The 14,674-nt window shown below is 48.5% G+C and overlaps 1 protein-coding gene across 2 annotated transcripts in view; it reads right to left on the bottom strand.

Annotated features, from left to right (window-relative positions):
• Window positions 1-12,960, bottom strand: part of RNF123 (ring finger protein 123) — a 47,793-nt gene extending 34,833 nt beyond the window's left edge. Inside the window, exons 1-13 of one of the 2 annotated variants that reach the window (XM_058845402.1) lie at window positions 12,875-12,960; window positions 10,482-10,675; window positions 9,352-9,436; window positions 7,290-7,369; window positions 6,389-6,486; window positions 5,157-5,211; window positions 4,744-4,829; window positions 3,916-4,002; window positions 3,358-3,425; window positions 2,376-2,501; window positions 1,557-1,671; window positions 639-743; window positions 389-514 (exon numbers count right to left, since the gene is read on the bottom strand). In XM_058845402.1, coding sequence (XP_058701385.1) covers window positions 389-514; window positions 639-743; window positions 1,557-1,671; window positions 2,376-2,501; window positions 3,358-3,425; window positions 3,916-4,002; window positions 4,744-4,829; window positions 5,157-5,211; window positions 6,389-6,486; window positions 7,290-7,369; window positions 9,352-9,436; window positions 10,482-10,563 — 1,113 coding nt within the window. In that variant the 5' untranslated portion in view covers window positions 10,564-10,675; window positions 12,875-12,960. Of the gene's footprint in view, window positions 1-388; window positions 515-638; window positions 744-1,556; window positions 1,672-2,375; window positions 2,502-3,357; window positions 3,426-3,915; window positions 4,003-4,743; window positions 4,830-5,156; window positions 5,212-6,388; window positions 6,487-7,289; window positions 7,370-9,351; window positions 9,437-10,481; window positions 10,676-12,723 lie in introns of both variants that reach the window. The other variant, XM_058845403.1, reaches the window with a different exon arrangement.
• Between the last annotated feature and the right edge of the window lie 1,714 nt (window positions 12,961-14,674).

The raw sequence follows: 14,674 nt of genomic DNA, 5'->3' as shown, positions 1-14,674 counted from the left end.
ACACTCTGATCAATCTCTTCAGCACACGGCAGCACTTAAGACCTCCACAGTCAAATACATATTAATAACAATCAGAAGACTATTCTTATTGATAAATTTGATGTTTCCAGAAGCAGGAAGTTATTCACCATCATCAGTTCCTTTAGCAGTAGGAGAAGTTTAGAAAAGCCTGGTTAACTCATTGCCAGTGTCTGCATTCAACCCTCAGTGCCTGGGTGTGCAGCAGCAGCAGCCAGATGAGCTAATTGAGAGGGTGGTCTACCACAAAGAAAAAAGAAGAGAAAGACACTGAACACTACCAGCATTTTGTAGGGAAGGCTCCTGTCCTCAGCACCTCCCAGGGTCTCCCTGGGATCCCTAGGGAGGAACCAGCAACCTAACAACTCACCTCCATAAGAAGCCACATGAGATCCAGCAGCTGCTGAATAAGGGGATGGGCCTCCACTGCCCCTCCTCGCTCAAGGATGCTCAACAGGAAGGTCATGAGCACATCTTCCACCAGGTACACCTTGCACTGTAGACAGAGAGCCAGGTCAACATTCCTCTATGGTACAGTCACTTCCCAGCAGAAGCTGGGGATTGCTTTGCCTTGCAAGAGCAGTAACAAGCACGACAAGCAATGAGCAGGCAAAACTCACCATAAGAGGGGAGAAATAATTGAAGATGTGAGCTAATGTAATCAATACTGTGGGTTCTCCCTGCAGCTGCCACATGGATGTATCTTTCTCCACCAGCTTCCCCTCCTGCAATGACAAACCCAGAAAAACATGACTTGGATCCAGCCCAATCCACCTTGTACACCAACAACTGAATGAACCACATTCCTGGAGCAGCCACTGTTGCTGTCCCATGCCTGACTACACTAAAAAGCATGAACACGGGAGTTTAGAATGGCAAAGAAGCAAGGCCTATTCCTCTGGAAAGGTGTAGTGCAGTCCATATGTCACTATCAACCACATGAAGGCACTTTGACAACGTTCTTCTAAGAAAAGGCTCAAGTTTACATGACAATTTGTAAATGGGAACACCTACAGAAGAGTACAGCTAGCAAAGCAGGCCTCCATTCAAGCCAAGACCATTGCATATGGCATTGCCTATGCTTTGGGCATAAACAGATCACCCCTCATCCTAGTGGAAAACAGTGTTTCCAGCAAACAGTGCCACAGCCCAAACAATCTGCAAGGCACACCTGCCAGAATTTCATCACATTACTGAACAAGATGCCAGTAAAAAGCATAGGATATGAACAAACTGATTTCAAGGGTGCAAAATCAAATCCAGCAGGTGTGACCCTGACAAACATCACCTCTTGAATACTGGCAAAGAAACTTCATAGGACAGAGAACAACAAAGACCAGCACAACTTAATTAAAGTCCTGGAATTATCAGGAAGCCCATTTTGGAAGCCAGAGAGCTCCAGGGACAAATATGCCCCACGCAAGCATTTAGACTCTCGGGTGTATGGAAACATCTGAGCTGGCAGCATGTGCCAGGGAGAGCAGAACCACATTTCCCAGTGTGGTGCCCCTCAGATCCACCCAGTGGTGCCAGCCTACCGTCACATCTATTCCAATATGGATCACATTCTTCAAGTAGCCCAACAGCTTCCGAGCCTTCACCAAGTCTGCCACAGGAGGATCTTGCAAGGGCCGGTAACCTTCCACTGGATAAGTACAGAAGTGTTAAGGGAAAATGCAGTCTGCATTTTGGAGCTTCTTTTGTCTGTGCAAGGAAAAGACTCTGTTTACTTTACTTTGTACCCAGTCCCAGTTCAAACCACAGTGCCTTCTACATGGCTGATAAGCCACAAGCTCTAATCTCCACTTCCTCAATATTGCAAAAGTACTTCACTTCTGCTAGGTGTGAAATACTTTTTTCATCAGAAAGACTGCCTGGAGCTCCCACTACAGCATCAACAGGCAGAGCCAGGACTGCTCTGACAGGAGCTCCAGGCTTCAGCATTCACACAGCAACAGGCAACACTAATACCATGTCAGAAGTCCCATATGGCTGGGAGATAAAAAAGACAAGTGACCAAAAGGCTCAGCAGCACAGCAGCATTAGGGTTTCCAAAACTGCAGTGAGAATTTTGCAGGATCTGAGTGTCTGGGAGCAGGCAGCCCCCAGTTGTAGCAGCTGCTGCTGACTCAAGAGCTGAAAGCAACTCTGATTTCAGAAACTTATGTTTGTGTCCTGGGGTTCTACTTCAGCTAAGCTGGTATTTGGCTCTTCTCTCCCTGACTCAGCTCTGCACACAAGTGCTGACAGCAGAAAGTGAACTGCAGTCAGGTGTGTATATTCTACAGCCTACAAAGATGGTCTCAAGACAGGGTCTTCTCTTTTTAGACCTCCTCTCCCCAACACCTAAAGGATATCGGAGTGGACGGCTTCCGAAGTTAAAAGCAACGGACTCTTTGAAGGAGAGGCTGATGGCAGGGAAATAAGCCATTCCAGCACCCCTCGTGATGTTATCAAAGGCAGTTCCCAGAGATATGCCATTCCTGAAAGAAGGAAAACCCACAAGGTTTTAGTCACAGCAGGAAGGGTCTGAGGTCAGCTGGGTGATACAGATATCAGCTTGCCAACACGGACACGCCAGACAGTCACGCCTCTTATCATTCTTAACCTGGCACACATGCAAATGTCACAGCTCTGCTGAGTAACAGCCACAGGACACACAGAGGCACTCCCATTTTCATATGAGCCTGGGAAGGCACTGGGGTCTACACAACATGCAGAGCTCACTCAGCTTCAAGGGCAACCCAAATCTGTGAGATAATTAAAGCAGCAGGACATTTTAAAGCACATGACTTTTTGGCCTCATCTGTTTGATGGTAATGGCAACCAAGGATAATGCTTTCAATCTACTCCTACATAAAAGATGAACACAGACTAACTAACGGTTCTTAATTGCAACTGAATTGTTGCAGGCCAGGGCCAGAGAACAATTCTCATTGTGCATGGGAGCTGGAAACTGGAGATTTATCACCCTTTCCACAGCTCCTTGTGAATTTAGGACAGGCAGGGTCTACGCTGACCACACAAGCAATTAATTAAAGCCAAGTGTGGCAGTAAGCATCGCAAGAGATGCCCTTCTCACTAAAACCCTGGCAAACTTTACAAAGACTTTGTAGCTTGAACATAGTCCTGCCAAATACTTTCAACTGAACTGAACTGAGACCCAACAACCCATTCAGATGGTTTCTGAACACAAGGCAGATAAACAAAAGCCGGAACTACCAAGGAACATATAGAGGAGAGAGCAGAAATAGGGCTCAGCAACCTGCTGAGCAGTGAGGAAACCTTTCTGTTACACACAGACATAAACAAAGCAGGGAACAGGGCAAAGATGCTTACAGGCAGAAAGCAATGGTGCCCTCATCAAGGTCTATCAGACAGCTGACGATGTCTCCTGCTGCCCAGGACTGCAGGAAAGGGAGATAAGAGGTTAAACATGTATTTCCAGGGTGTTCCCACATCACAAGAAAGACTGCAACCCAACCAATCCCTTGTGATTCAGGGTTAAAGAAGAGAGAGTTCCTTCTCCCAGCAGCTCACAGCATTTTCAGGCACTTCTGGAAGCTGCACATAAAGCCCCTAACTGGGATCTTTTTCCTCTCTGGCACTAGGAATGTATATTTATCCCAACAATGCACCATGTTCTGATATACTACAAAGAACAAGAACCTTCCAGGCACCACCAGCAGCACTAGACTGGAATCAGTCTGCTGGGGCTGCTAAACAAAGCCCCCAGACAGCATGTCCAGCATCCCTAAAGTGCAGACAAGTGCTGGCACACAGACTGAAGCAGGGAGGAAGGCTTGAGGGCACTTCACAAGGCCCAGCAGAATCCAGTGAGCAGGAGTCACCTCCTTTCTCCTCTTTCCATCCCATTCCTGAGGGACAGCCACTCACCTTGCCATAGTTTGTAGTAGTCACATTCCACTTGCGCACCCTGTTTCCATCATAGGCATATGAATCTGGAGTGTCCCCAACTCCTTCCTGCACCAAAGTATGAAAGATAAGACTCAGACCAGACCAGGCATAGAAGATTCCTCTCATAACAAGAGAACCTTTAAGGGGTAGACTAATAGACAGGGAGGGCAGCTGACAGCACATATGCTCTGCCTTGGAAAAGTCCTCCCTCTAGGAATGAATCCCATGGCTTGTGATCTTTGGTTCAGAGAAATACACCACTCCCTACTTATTTTTGGGTCAGAAGAAGTGTACTGCCATCCAACACTTCCCATTTCTATCAAAGCAGCTCCCCAGGATGCCCATCACTTCCCCTCTCATACACTGCAGAGTGACAAGTTAGTGAAACTCTGCAGCTGACACCCCTTTCCAGTACCAAACATCCCACCCAGATGAAACAACATTCTACCCTCTTCTGAGCAAAACAAGGCCTGTAGCACCAGCTGCTGAGGCCCATCCCAAGGGACAGGCTGCCAGCACTGCAGTCACACACACTTTTTAGAGAAGATGCCAGTTGAAAGTCAACACGTAGCGGTTCTATGTGCTGCAAGAGCACAGTAACACACCCAGCATATACTTTCACATTGTGCACCATTCTGTGGACACAGACCAAGGAGTTTTGTAAAGACTCTTAAAACAGCAGGCCTGGCATTTCTAGTGTGTGTGTGGCATTTCTGGTGTGAATGGCAGCAGGGCACAGCACCAATGCAATGCTCTACACTGTCCAAAAAAGCAGTGGAAGAGCACCCCCCAGAGCAGCTATACTACCTCCTGATTAAATCTGCAGTTGAGAGTACACCAGCCAATCTGCATGAGTCCCTGTGAGGAGATGAGCACCTCATAAATCCATTTCCCTGAAGGAAAAAGAGAAAGGCATACCACACAGTGAATTCTTGCCCCCTGGCTTGTTCCCCTGTTAGAGCTGAACCTGACACTGCTCCCACAGAAATACATGTGGCACACCAAGGAGGTTCAGGACATCCCCAGGATTCCCCTCCCACTCTGTTACTCTGGCATGACACATCCTTCTCATTCCCTGGAGAAGTTCAGTGAATGAACTGGGGAAGAGGGTGCTCAAGATCTGGAACATATTCAAGATTTCCTGAGCTCTCCAGCTGTCTAACTCCCCACACACTCCTCTCAGGGTCTTTTCTCAAAGTAGCACTGGTTTATCTCCTTACCTTTATACACACACGTTGTGGCCCTGATGGACCCAAAGTTACTGTGGCCAATCACCTGGACCAAAAAGCAAAAGATATTTTAACATCAGGCAAAAAGAGAGGCTTGTTTAGTCCTTCCCATTCCCTCTGTACTAGCACTCAAAACCAAAGCAAGATGGAGAGCTATTCACAAGGACAGTATAGCGACAAGAAGGGATATCTTCCCCACCCCAGCAGCTGTATTTGGAGCCAACTGGCCCCAGGGAATCATTGAGGTCCCTCCCACAGCTCATCTCTACTGGATAAACCCCAGTGAAGCACCCAGCATGGCAGCAGTACAAGGGCAACACGTTGACAGACAGGTTCCCAGTGAATTGGCACAGAAGTGTATACAAAAGTGATTATGATATGGGAAAGATACATGAATGCTGGACAAGTTAGAACAAAACTATAGATTCAAGGTGTCCAGACTAAAGGACAGGACTGGCAGGTAACATGCTGCCTAGAAACTGAACTGTGTTAAATCCTGACTCTTGCTGTCTTGGGACAGATCATGAAGAGGAAATGAAAGCAGGAACAAGGAATTCACAGACAAGCCAGTCCAGTCCATTCTGGGGGTCAGCCCCAGGTACAGCAAAGTAAACTACAGCAGGTGGTTAAAGGGAAAGGGGTGACCGAGGCAGCTTGATCTGTTAGAGGCTAAAAAGCCAGCATAGATTAAAGAGGCAATCAGCTCAAGAGTAGTGGATGTGCTTGCTCAGTGAAGGGGTGAAAGGAGTGCAGAAATTACTGAAGTAGGAAAGGGTTAAATTCCAGTGGATTCTTTCAGCTGCCTTTTTGCAGAGGGAACATCAGCTAAGGAGCATGCAGGTAATTAATGGAAACAAAGGAGAAAGGAAAACCTCAGCTTTAGCCTCTTTCCAGTCTTTTAAGAAGACCAGAAGGAAGGAAGAGGCAGTCTGCTGGAGGGAGGGACAGGAAAGCTGGCTGCTTAGCCAAGTGAGCCCCTGGGCCAGGGTAATCCTTTCACTTCCTCACAGCCCCACTCAGACCTTGCTGAGACTTAGTGGTACCGCTAGACTTTTTCCCAGGACTGCTCATTTCCTCCAGGATCCTGCAGCTTTGAAGGCAGACTCCATTTACACATGCTACAAAGCCACTGACAGGGATCTACTACAAAGATCAAACCAAGAAGCCCCAAGTGCTTTTAGTCCCACAGAACCATTTTCTGCTGTATCCAGCAACACACTCACCCCAAGTAAGTCATCATCGACCAGCAGGAGTCCCTCAAAGCCGCTTGTGTGGTCCAACACCACAGTGGAGGGACCAAGCCGGCCCTCTGCTACCTGATCTGAAACAAGAGTTGCAGAAAACCTGTTGAGGAGAGTTGTGCAGGATTTAACAGTTCACTGGCTGGGTGCTTCCAGCCAGACTGCAACAGCACCTGGATGCTGCTACAGGGGAGGAAGATTAAGATAGTGTTGCCTATGCTCGACCCTGAGAAACTCAGAAAAGGAGAGATTGAAAAGAAAGTCTTCACAGTAACTCAGCTATGCAGCATTCAGGACACATTAAGTTTTCCACATCACCTGAAAATTTTACTTTGACAAAATTCAAAAGGCTAAGCTCTGTGCCAAATGTTTGGCCAACATGTCACACTTTGATTGCAGCCAACAAGAAAAATTTGCCTTTCTCAGAGAGGAGCCAGGTTGTATCTTGCCACATCCTGATTCATCCAGAGAAACAATTCTAGTAAGAACACAGGGTACAGCCTGAGGCCCAAAGTGAATACCTGCAGTAGAGACCTGTGTGTAAAAATTGTCAACAAGCCTCTGCATCTCTCATTGATGATAGCACTGTGCACTTCTGATCAAAACAATGGCTCTGCATATCATTATCAGTAAACCACCAACACTTGCCCCCAAACTGCTTTTCCACACATTTTAGCTGGGAAATACGTCTCCACCTGTAAACAAACCCGCTGCAAGGCTGGCTGATGAACCCCTCACAGGCAGGATTTAAAGGCACAGCAAATTAGAGCACAGGGAGGCCGAACAGCGCTCACTCAGGGAAATGCCTTTCATGATACAACTTGTCCTTCCAAATTAACCAGCACGAGCAAGAAGCACAAATTGAACAGGGAATATCTCCTACCCCTGCTGTCTTCAGAGCCATTCTCCTCTGCCAGCAATCGCTCAAGGTGCTCCTGCAGGTTCTGGAACGTCAGGTGCTTCCTAGGGAATAAACACACGGGAATGCTTAAAAAAACTTTGTCTCCAATTTTTCAAGAGTTGCAGCCCAGACACGTGCCCTGTGCTGAGACATGAAACATGAAGTTTTGTCAATCTGTTTTATGTCATGAATCTAAGGAATTTGTTGCCCACCGTATTGGGGCAATGAATGAAGGAAGGACCAAACACAGTGTGAACAAAGTTAGTTAACAAAGAATCTTACAGTCTTCAGTCTGCTCAGGAGTGTTTTGTGGCAGTAAGAAAACTGTGGTACAAGGCAGCAAGAAACCAGCTGTACTACCAATAACTATGGACACAACTTTGCTGCAGTCAGCATCATAGAAACATGGCCTAAGTCAGGATTCATTTCTTCCCCGAAGTATTTTGCAATACAAAAGAACAGAGGACCACAGCAGCAGCTGTAGCAGTTCAGACAAAGGTCAGGCTAGTCCAGCATACTCTCTCTGTGAAAACAGCTAAAACCATTTTGTTTTCATACTGAAAATTCTCTCACACATCCCCTTTGGGTCACTGTTCTAGAGAATTTACTGCACTTCCTTGGTTCTCTCCTTTCAAGGATTAGTTTACTTAGCTGATCCTTGCACAAGAGCCTCCTTTTACTGTGAGAACCACTAGCTGTTCCTATCCCTGCTTCCCATTTCCAAAGCCATCTGGGAAACAACTTCTCACTTCTCCAGGACTAGGGATTTCCCTAAGATTGGTGAGAGACATTGTGAATGCCTGATGAATGTGAAGATGCACAGAAATTAAATCAAATAATCAGTTTTGGTTGGCATGAGAAAGGTGGCTTCAGCAAAGCTGCTTAATCAGCACTAGCATGGAGGCAAAGTTCTGGAAGGAGAGTGGAAGAGCATGAGACAGGCAGAGATGTCTGCAGTGAGCTCCTCTATGAAGAATTCAGGCCTCTGAAGGCAAGATGTCATATTATAAAAGTTACACTCATATGGTAAATGTTATTTCCAAGACCTCTTTGACTGCTACTGGGCTTTCTACCAAGTAGCCATGTCCAGGGGAAAAGGGTGGAAGGCAGGAAAAAAGAGAGAGAGACCAGTCCAACAAACTATCAGTTCTGTTCATTCAAGTCACTAATCACCAGACAAAGAAATCAGAAATATTGAAAATCAAAATGCTCAGGCAGATGGACTGTTCCAAGGTTTGCTGGCAGGAGAGCTTGTGGTAAAGTAACATGACCCACTTTGCCTCCCCCGCACCACCACCCTAGCTCACCAAGAGCCAGAGGGCCAAGAACTATTTATAGCAGCTCTGAGCTCATGTTGGAGCTGGCAGTCCTAAGTATAGCCCGTGGAATGTGACCCCAGCCATGCTGCAGCACTGCCAACCAGCAGGAGCCACAGGCCTGCCTCACTCTGCCACACTCCTACCTGCCCTGAACCTGTCTGACTTGCCACAGGCAAAAAAGATGCAAGAGGAATTCTTCTCATCCAACACTACAAGTTTCTGGGACAAAAGGTGAAGGAGAACTGAAAATATATAGGTAAAAAACACTCACTAAACAGGAATTTTGTGTTTCTCTTCCTTTAGTGACTCCTAATAAAAGTACCAGCAGTTCCACAGCCTGAAAAATGTATGGTATTGCATGGATCAGTAGCAGTCTTAGGGCACTTGCAATCTATTTTTAATTCCTGCACCTGAAACCTGTGCATTCTGGACTTCCTTACAAGCAAAGCGAGAACAGGAACAATCAGGTAATGCCTACTTATTTCAAAAATATTGCCTAGTGATGCTGTAGATGGGATTTTTCATGCAAAAAAGAATCCTTCCTCACAGCCCTGCAGCTTGAAAAAGCCATTAAAAGAGCAGACCTCAGAGCTGTTTCTGTAACATGGAGCTGCTGTGCTTTTAACAAAGATCACTGTGTGGCACTAAAAGATCTTTCCTTTCACGCCATGCTGTTTATCTGGAGGTGGCATCACCTGCTACCTGGGCAGTGAGAAGTCTGATACCTGTAAGCAGCTGCAGGCTGGTTCCCATCAGCAGTGGTAAAGACTCGATGCAGATAATCATTCAGCAGCCTGCTGTTCACGATCCCTTGGGTAAAACAGAAAGGAAATCAGCTTAGAGAGTCCGCGGTAAACTCAAACATGAATTTCATGTACAAGCAAGAAACTGGTAACTATGGGTAAATTATGCTCATGTTTTCTGATCAATGCAGTGGAAAATGCAGCTTCAAGCAGTCATTCATCACCTTACTGTCCTCACTAGTAGAACCAGAGTCCAGCATTATTGAGTGTATCTCCCCAAAAAAGGCTCTTTCCAATTTGAGTTGCTCTGCCATAGCAACTGGGAGCCTATAAATCGCTCCACACAGGTGGAAGTACATCCTCAAGATCCTGTTGTGTTACTTCTTGATAAAGTAACTCCAAAAGCTGAAAGCAGGAATCCAATTTTATTAAAAAAAAAAAAAATCTTAACACTACTGCAATTCCTGATGTCCTATTCATATTCAGGATGTCTCTTAACCGCATAAAAGATGCTGAGATGGAAAGGCTGCAGGTGCAGTTCACCTCATGTAACCCAGAACCCTCTTTAATGATGTGTGTGCCTCACCTTCACTAAACAACTCTTAGTGTCACACTGATGCAGTATTCCTTGTTTCTGAGTGCAACAGTGCCCTCAAATGCCAGATTTGTGGTCCCATAAGAACATCACTTGTGCTAGATTGGTGACGCCAAACAAAAAAACAGACTGCTTGGCCGGTAGCAGAATTTCCCAGGAAAGGATTAATTTGAGAATTTGACAAGCTGTTCATTCTGGAAGGGGAGCTCCCTAAATCAGATGGGTCTCAAATCAGATGCCAGGCAGGCAACAAAACATTCTCCAGCCTTATGAGGCAGGGCTGTGTGCCGAAGAAAAGGCTCTGTGACATGAGTTTCTGGAGTCAGTAGTACTGCAGGAATGTCCTGTCCAAAATCTCATCTCACTTTAAGGATTTACTCAGTTTCAGCCCCCCTACACCTCACACTACCAAGGTAACTTCAACTGGAAGGCAGCTGATGTCAAGCAAGGCAAGACATGCTCCCTGGATCCACAGTGCTCCTGTTTTCACATGGCATGTACAGGCCAAGGTCCCTACCTGTGACCTTGGACTTCTCTGGCTCAGTGGTCAACCTGTAATTCTTCCTTGAGAAAGCAGTCCCAGAACCTCTCGACGTCATTCTTCACAGGCACCACTTCCAGAGCAGACATAAGATGGACAGACGGCTAAAACAAAACCTTCTGGGGAGGATGGTGCCTTTAAATTTTTCCCTTTCTTGGAGGTTGCTTTACCTGAATTAAAAAGCAAGGATAAACCAAAAAATAGCCACAGTCCTTGCATGTCCTAATGACATTACACAAGAGCCCCGAACCAGCTATCTGCTAACCCTGCTCTCAGTCCCACTGCTGTCCAACTGCTTAAAACCTTCCCAAAGCATTAAGCCACACTCCAGACAGCCACAAAAACCCCACTCCAAACAAAGGCACAGGCACAACCAAGCCAGAAACACAGGCAACCTTCACACCAAGCCTGGGCCAGAAGCACTGAGCCAACACAGGACCACAGCCACCACCACTGCCAATCACCGCTGAAACTGGGAACCGCAATGCTGCTCGTGTCCTGACAAACACTTCTGCCTTTCTCTCACACTCTGTATTATTCCTTAGGATAGCAACATGAGTCTGGTTAATTTTCTGTTCAACAGGTGTTTAGATTATTCCACTACCCAAAACAAAGAGAGAGGAAGAAGGAATGAGACAAATGCAGATGGACTGGACTATGATAGAATATCACTGACTACAAAGCGAAAGACCCAGCTGTCAGAGTCACGGGGAAAAAAAGCAGACACAGGTAATATACAATAGTGTTTACAAGTGAAAATCTACCATGAGACTACAGATCCAGGAGCTTTCCTGGTATCACTAGAATACTATCAGAGCTGATATGTGCCAGGACAAGAAGAATACATTCAAGTGGCTAGTTACATCCAGCTTCCAAATGTTAGGTTATTCTCCTCTCCTGCTTCCAACTGCTCCAATAGCCAACTCTTACTGGAAGACTCTCCCTGGGCATCCATCTGTCAAAGCACTTTGTCACACAAAGAGCAACAGAAGATGCAACAGGAGCAAAAGCTGCAGGAATTAAATGCTTGTTGGTAATCTCATGCAGAGCAGAAACTAAGGTGAACCCAAGAAAAGTTAGTGACTCTGGAGGAGGAATGCTAAGTGACACAAGCACCACAGCAACTCCAAATCACCTGAGCTTCAGCTAGGTCTGGGAAAGGGTTTCCTAAAGCCCCTTTTCTCAGGACCACCCCAGCAGGCAGCAGTGGAGCAACACTGCCTGGCCTCCCTCCTGCAGCACTGCTGAGCAAAATAGCGGGAACAAAGCAAAAAACCAGCCTGGATCAAAGGCCCTGAATGATGCGTCAGGAACTCAAAACAAGAGGTAAAACAATAAAGAGAAACACATCGTTTACTACCAAAGCAGAGCAGACAGCACAATGTGGACTATCCTAAAAGTACTCCACACATGACATGATTTCACCTCAGCCAGGAAAAGCTAAAAACACCCGAGGGCAGTCAGGAGTGCCCACGGCTCTCCTAAAAGGCAGCCACTCTGGTCACCAGCGCTGCTGAAACAGTCTGAATGCCTAAACCAGAGTATGCAGCACCGCCACACTGGCACCATATGAGATGCACTGCTGCAGTGCCAGGGTGTTTGCTCAGTTGGAGCAAATGCTGCTTTCAACAGGTCTGACAAAGGGCAGAGCCGGGGGGACACACATCTGCCCCACAAGCGGTTCACATAAGCAAAGATGCCCTGCTCTGAGCCTGGCCCCGGGCTGAACTCCCTTCTCCTGGCACAAGCAAGCAGCTTCCAGCAGCAGGGCAGAACACACAACACAGAAGCAGACAGATCCGAAGTGGAAGCAGGCGAGGAGGCCGAGAAGCCAGGCCGGCCAACATAACTTTGTCTCGCAGCTGCCGGCAAAGCCCTGAGACTCGCAGCAGGCAAAGAGAAACAGCACAGCCCGACATGGATCATAAAACTGCCCTGCCTTCACCCCAGACGTGGGTCCCCGTGGCACCGCAGCCTGCCGACACCCCAAACTCACAACCACCGGGCAGCACCACCATGCTCACCCCCAGGAACCAGCCCCAAAACCGGGCTCACCCCGCAGCCGAGGCAGGCAGCACGCCCCGAGCCCAGCGGCGCCCCATAACCCAGAGACACCCCCTAAACGGGGCGGCACTCCCTGCAGCCACAGCCACCCTCAGACCCGGAAGGACCCTCCATGCCCACAAACACCCCAAACCCGAGAACCCCCTACACCTGCCTACAACCCGTGGGGCGCGGCCGCCCCTCGATCGGGCGCTTCCCGCATAGCCGGACGGCACTCTCCGAGCTGGCCGTGGCCCGAGCACCCCCGCGGCCCCCGGGGGAGCCCCCGCGCTGCCGGGACCGGGCCCCGCGGCCGCCGCACTCACCGCCGGCCCGGCCGCGCCGCCGCCGCCGCCGCTACGGCGACCCGCGAGGGCCATGGCGGGCGGGCGGGACGCGTTGCCGGGAGACGGGTGGGACTCTCTCCGCGCTCGGGCAGGGCCGGGCCGCGGTGCCCTGCCCCGGGGAAGGACAGAGGGCAGAGACCCCCTCGGTGCTTGTGTGAACTTCTCTCTAGGAAACCGAGCAGGTTCGGGACTCCCGAGACGTGAAGCTCTCGGCCGTGGAGCTAGGCAAGTGGCCAAGGCCAGCCCGCACGAGGGAGGCCTGGGCAGGTGCTGCCGACCCTCAGGGAGACAACAACCCTCTGACCCCGACCCCGAATGCTGCCCTTGGGAGAGAGGAGGAGGAGGAGGAAGCCGACACATGAGTGTAGAGCCTCTCAATGCACTTTACTGTGCCTGTGGAGTGGGATCAGGGCCATTACTGGGGAATGCCGCAGCTCCTGCGGCAGTGTCCAGACTGGCTGTGGGGATTCTAGGTCCAACATTGCAAGTGGGAGCAGTCTTGGATCCTCGTGGGCACAGGGAGCATGGGCTGGAGCATCTGACACTTTCAAGATAGAAACATAGTTTCAGAATAATTTGGGCTGTAAGGAACCTGAAAAACAATCTAATTCCACCTCCCTGCCATGGGCAGGGACACCTCCCATGAGACCAGTTTGGCCTTGAGCACTTCCAGGGATCCAGGGGCAGCCTCAGCTTCTCTGGGCAACCTGTGCCAGAGCTGCACCACCCCCACAGCTTGCACACACCCGACTCTAGCAGCCCCAGCACCACCAGCCTGCTACCACCAGGGTCCTCTTATGTCTCCCCAGATCCAGAAAATGTCAGACACTTCAGCACCCCTGGGCCCATGTGGATCCAAGAGTGCTCCAGCCTGCAGCGTTGGGCCCAGAATCCCCACAGCCAGCCCAGATGCCGCTGCTGGACCTGCCATGCACCGTCCCCCAGTGCTGGCCCTGACCCCACTTCACTGGCACAGTAAAGTGCACTGGGAGGCTCTCTCAGGCCTGACAAAAGCATCTGGCCACAGCACCATTACACTGGGCCACTGGGAACAAAATGCTCTATGTGCTGATGTTTGACCTTGTGTGGCTTCTCCTTGCTTTTTAAACCCAGGCCTCTTACAGTAGACTCATCAAAATGTAAAGGTTTCTGCCTGAGAAATAATAATGTTGCAAGCTTTCGCTCTCATAAGGTATGGGGAAATTACAACACCACACAATTCAGTCACTCTTTCCGTCTTAACACGAGACACTGGGGCACAGTGGAGCTGTAGACTTGCTGAACAATTAACTTCTGGAAAGCAACAGAATTTCTCCACTTCTGTCTCTGTTTACTTGTCTGCAAATAAGACAACAATCTACTAGATGCGGTTCTTGAACTCATATACAACCCATACAACTTTCAGGTCAGGTATGGAAAACAACCCACAATTCACACATGCATTTGGTTATAGCATTGGTGAAGCTCAAGAGATAGCCTTTTCCTAGAAACCACCTTGGGAAAGCTCTTGAACTTGGGAGACCTTCCTCCTAGTGACAAGTCTGGGCCTACTGAAGACTTTGGCATACACTGTACCTATTATCTAACACATGGTCAAGAAACTGCCCTGGCTCTTCAACTGGATCCAAACTGAAGAATTTACCTAAAATAAACAAGGGATTCTGTGTGGAAGAGGCCTGTGCCAGCCTCTGGATTGCTGACCATTTACCTCTGCCAATGCTCCCAAGTAGTCTCCTAACACTTCTGAGCTTCCTCTCCTGTGAGGGAGAGATTCTGCAA

The sequence above is a fragment of the Poecile atricapillus genome, chromosome 9, assembly GCF_030490865.1.
Source record: "Poecile atricapillus isolate bPoeAtr1 chromosome 9, bPoeAtr1.hap1, whole genome shotgun sequence".
NCBI classification, from domain to species: Eukaryota; Metazoa; Chordata; class Aves; order Passeriformes; family Paridae; genus Poecile; species Poecile atricapillus.
The sequence above is the reverse complement of the archived record's forward strand: the minus strand, read 5'-3'. Positions and strand labels throughout refer to the sequence as shown.